Source organism: Danio aesculapii, chromosome 16 (genome assembly GCF_903798145.1).
Source record: "Danio aesculapii chromosome 16, fDanAes4.1, whole genome shotgun sequence".
NCBI classification, from domain to species: domain Eukaryota; kingdom Metazoa; phylum Chordata; class Actinopteri; order Cypriniformes; family Danionidae; genus Danio; species Danio aesculapii.
The window spans coordinates 5384852-5389912 of NC_079450.1; the positions used below are offsets into that span (position 1 = coordinate 5384852).

General features: G+C 43.5%; 1 protein-coding gene across 2 annotated transcripts in view; it reads left to right on the forward strand.

Moving 5' to 3' along the window:
• Positions 1 to 4773, forward strand: part of si:ch73-90p23.1 (free fatty acid receptor 3-like) — a 17449-nt gene extending 12676 nt beyond the window's left edge. For both annotated transcript variants that reach the window (XM_056474607.1, XM_056474606.1), the window contains exon 2: positions 2726 to 4773. In XM_056474607.1, the coding sequence (XP_056330582.1) occupies positions 2753 to 3736 (984 nt within the window). In that variant the 5' untranslated portion in view covers positions 2726 to 2752 and the 3' untranslated portion in view covers positions 3737 to 4773. The remainder of the gene's footprint in view (positions 1 to 2725) is intronic.
• The last annotated feature ends 288 nt before the right edge of the window (positions 4774 to 5061 follow it).

The following is a 5061-nucleotide window of genomic DNA, read 5'->3' on the forward strand; positions in this document are numbered from 1 at the left end:
TAAAAGAATAATGAAACCCAGCCACTGGAGGCGTCAAGGGAGCTGAATCGAGCGCTGTCGCACAGTAATGCTGAGTTCAGACTGCTAGTTTTTCAAAGTAGTCGTTTCACGGATGTTTTCACGCTGCATGACTGTCTGGGCTGGCATTCTGTCGCTGCTGTGTTTACATTGCAAGATGGATCAGCGGCAGGAGGTTTCGCACTGCATGACTTTAAAATAGGAAGAATCGCCGACAGCTTTGTCCAAACTACGTCTCACAACCAAACACGCGAGAAAACAACGCGATGTCACATAGTATTTTGTTATCAACTACATAATCAGAAAGAAGCCTTTAGTGGAGTAGAAAACGTTCTTATTTTGCTCACCTGGGTTTAAAGGGAATTATCAATTTCTCCTCAACTTTTTTCTTTTTTCGAGCCGGTTGTGGTATTGCTGAGATGTCAAACAGACACGAGTGCTCCTGCCAAATTTCCACTAGTTTTTCCTTCAATTCTTGGGTCCAAATAAACTGAAAATGAGCACTTTTAACGTCTCTTCCCGCTGTCCTGTGGGTACCCATGCTATTGAATGCTGCTCTCTCATTGGCTTTAGGTAATCGCTGATGTTATTTTCAATCAGAACTCATTCACACGGCATGCTTTGAATCGCAGACAGCTCCAGATATTTAGCATGCCAAATATCTCACGTCTCGGCGACTCACCGGTGATTCTCTCAGATGGCGTCTTTGATAATTCATACTGTGTAATTGTTACTCATGAGCACTGATTTGCCTGTGATTTCAGGCATTTGTCTGCGATTTATCAAAACCTGTCGGCGAGTCAAAATCGGGGCTAAAATCCTGCAGTCTGAACTCGGCATAAGTCAATGGAAAAGCGGTTGTTCCTTGCGCCACCTGGTGGCTATTGCGTAAAGCACAGTTTTTTTTTTAAATGAAAAGGCGGCCTTTGCAGCCACAGTAAAGCTCGTGACAGCGATTGACAAATTGCAGTACTGCACATGAAGAAACGCGCTTTCTCAGTAGCTCAGGTGGTAAATGTTAGCGACATCTTAATAAAACTAATTTATATTTACAACAAATACCCTTTAATATATATATATATATATATTAGTACTGCTTCAGTGAACTTAAACAAGTATACTAAAACCATTCATTTTCACTAATTTTATTAGTATTTTTTTTTTAATCAAAGTGTGCTTTAAATGCTTAAAAAATAAGTAAAATCTGTGTAGACTGTAAATATATGTACTGTGTATCATTTAATTTTTATGTGCGTGCAGTACATTATTGATTTATTTTATTAAAAAATATTATATTATTCTTATTTTTTAATTCAACTATAGGGGTGTGGCCGGGTAGGGGGCCCAACAAGACAATGTGCCTAGGGGCCTCTGAATTCTTAGACCCAATCCCAATTCTATTTTTGTACCCCTACCACTTCCCCTTCCCCTTCCCCTTGGCCCTTAAAAACGAGTGTTAAGGGGATGGGCTTCAAAATTTACCCCGAAGTATTGGGACAGCACTGCAACATCTGCACACGTCATCATATGTCATCGAGATCTCTTGCTTCATATGTGATCAGACGATCGCGACTGCTGTAGTTATTTCAGTTGTGTAATTTTTTTAGTATTTATTTTCAGGAAATCACTGAAGGCATATATTATGTTATCATAATGATCTAATGTGGCAATACGATCGTAACTGTACTGTGTATTTGCACTGTGCCCATATTTATCTATGTAAACACACCAAAAACAACACTAATATTATAGCAGACACTGTAAAAAGCTCATTCCCAGCCACTAGACTTTTCTGACAGGGTATTCCAGTGTCATCGAGCGACAGAATGTTGTAGGACTGCTGTACAGGGGTTATTATTATGGATTATAGATCGCGAAATTTAGTGGTTTTTATTTGTGTTTTTTTAAAGCAGGACGGTAAAACACGGTTATGAATATATTAAAACGTGTTTGTTTGTTGTAAAAATTCGTAATATTGACAAAGAAACACAAATTTGTGGATCTCCTTACTTCTGTGTGCAGCTGTGGATGGTGTATTCTGGGAAATTTTCTTACCCCTTGGTTTCGAGTGTGGTCCTGAAAAATTTTCATTCGAAGGGGTATCTACCAATTGCTCTTAGCCCTACACCTTCAAGTTAAAGATAATTGGGACACCCCTCCCCCTTGGTGGGAGCGCGCAAAATAAGGGGTTGGGGTAAGGGTTAAGCAGTGGAATTGGGCCTTAATCTGAGCCTGGTTACACCCCTACTCTTTACAAGAAATGCCATGGGGTTTTTAACGACCACATAGAGTCAGGACCTCAGTTTAACATCTCATCCAAAAGATGGTGCTCACAGACAGTATAGTGTCTCTTTCACTTTAGGACTCTATATCAGGACTCTGAGCACCCTCTGCTGGCCTCACTAACATCCCTTCCAACAGCAACCTGGTATTCCCATGTGGTCTCCCATCCAGGCACTGACCAGGCTCAGCCCTGCTTAGCTTCAGGGAGTTACCAGTTTTGGGCTGCAGAGTGATATGGCTGTGGCTCACCTTAACGCTTAACACTTTAACCAGTGTGTATTGCCTCTTCGTGTTGATTTGCTGAATGTCTTCTCAATTGTAAGCCACTTTGTACGAATGACTCAATGTAATGTAATGTGCTTATATAGTACAACATGACTTCAAAATCCTCACTGGAATTAAATCTTTCTCCTTTTTTCCACAGGTTTCCATACTTGCCACTTAGTAAAGAATGGCGTGGACGGTGCATCTCAGTAACCTGGTGTTAGGTGTGTACGGCTTCACGCTGATCACAGGCCTTCCCGCAAACATCCTGGCTTTCTACACGTTCTTCCAGAAGGTTCGGCAGCGCTCCACTCCGATGGACGTGCTGTTACTCAGTTTGACCATCTCTGACCTGGTCTTCCTCTTCTTCCTGCCCTTCCGCATGGTGGAGGCGGCCAACATGAAGTGGACACTGCCATATTTCCTCTGCCCGCTGTCGGGTTTCATCTTCTACTCCACCATCTATAACAGCACCTTCCACTTGACGGCCATCAGTGTCGAGCGATACCTCGGTGTGGCTTTTCCTATTAAATACAAGCTCAAGCGCAACCCCAGGAATGCACTGATCGCCAGTGTCGTATTTTGGATCATGTCAATGGCGCACTGCAGTATCGTCTACATCATGCAATACCACAATCATTCCAACCCAAACTTCACCGATCCGTCAACCCGAGACACATGCTATGAAGAATTCAGCCCCGAACAGCTGCAGATCCTCCTTCCTGTCCGACTAGAGCTTTTTGCAGTGCTTTTCTGCACGCCGTTCCTCATCTGCTGCTTCTGCTATATCAAATTCATCCACATCCTCTCCAATCTGCCTAGCATCAACGCTAAGAAGCGTTATAGAGCCATCGGGATGGCACTGGGCACACTTTTGGTCTTCATTATCTGTTTCATGCCCTACAACATCTCGCATGTGGTTGGATATGTGAACAGGCAAAGTCCAGACTGGAGAGTTTACGCTCTTCTCACGAGCACGTTTAACGCATGCCTGGATCCGTTCATCTTCTACTTCTCGTCTTCGGCGCTCAGAGGAACTTTCAAGAACGTCTTGGAGGAGTTGGCAAGGCGTCTGGTTCTTCCGTGTTGTCGCACGACTCTTTATTGCCCTTTGTTGAACTGTTCAAGTGCTGATGAGAAAACTCAGAGCTCCACTGACAGCACGCTGTAGAAATGGATGTTCATGATGAGACTGTGGTTTGTAGGAGACACCATATGGGCCAGTGTTTTTATTTTTAGTTTTCTTTTGACTGCAGTCAAGCGTTGTCAGCACATTCTTATGAGTCTAAAGCAAATGAATGTAATTCTGATGCGGCACTGCAGCAGCAGCAGCTTAATGGACCAGAATAATGGACCACTATCAATATAGGGTGCAATAGAGCCGCCACACTTCTTCAGCAGCGCTGATTCTGGAAGTGTTTTTTCATTATTTTTTTCCTAAAACCCATATAGATATTTGGCAATATATGCAATATATTTATGTATACAACAGTTCTGTCTGGTTCTTGAATCTGATTGGCTGATAGCCATGCGATATTGTGCAATAACAGCTTTGGTCTAGCCTCTTCACCCTTCACCCTTGTGTGTTACTCCACCCACATACAGCAACAACCAGAGGACACGCTACAATTTGACAAATATACCTGCTGTTAGGCAACATAAAGTACTTTTAAGGCTTTTTTTAGTGGAGAATGTAGTTATTTAGATTGCAAACTATGCAGTTTATTTATAAGGATAGTGCCTATTTTAAATATTTATAATTTCTGACAGACAGAGCGTCGGCGGCCATTAGCCTGGCATACTGAGCTGACCAAAGACGGTTGACATTGTCTATACACAAGATGTCTACATGACTGCATAATAAGCTCTTAGAAGATTAAAACAGCCTAATTTCTAACTACAGATAATCAAATTAAACTGGTAAGCATACCTGCCAACACTGTTTTTCCGGGCAGTCTACTGTATTTCAGACCAATCTCCCACAACCCTCCCATTTTGTTATTTCTCCTGGAAAACTCATGTAATTTCACCCCCCCCCCCTTTTTTTTTTTGGTACAGTCTGTAACACCCCCGGGTCGCCAACTTTGATACAGTATCCGATCGCAGAGCCGCACAAAACCAAGTGCATAATACAGTTACTAACACCACAGTACAGTTACTTTCCTATCCCGATTCTCAACAGTGTTATTCAGAGAATTCACCCCCGAACACCCCCCCCCCCCCTCCATCTGCCAGATTTTCTAAAGAAATGTTGGCAGGTATGCTGGTAAGCAGGGCCGGCGTGTCCATAGAGGCGACCTAGGCGGCTGCCTAGGGAGGCAGAATAGAGAGGGTGGCGTCCGCGACATCTCCCTCACCACCCGCATCCTCAGCAGTTATATCCTAGGGCGGCAGAATAGAGAGGGCGGCGTCCGCGACACCTCCCTCACCACCTGCGTCCTCAGCAGTTATATCCTAGGGCAGCAGAGTAGAGAGGGAGGCGTCCGCGACACCTCC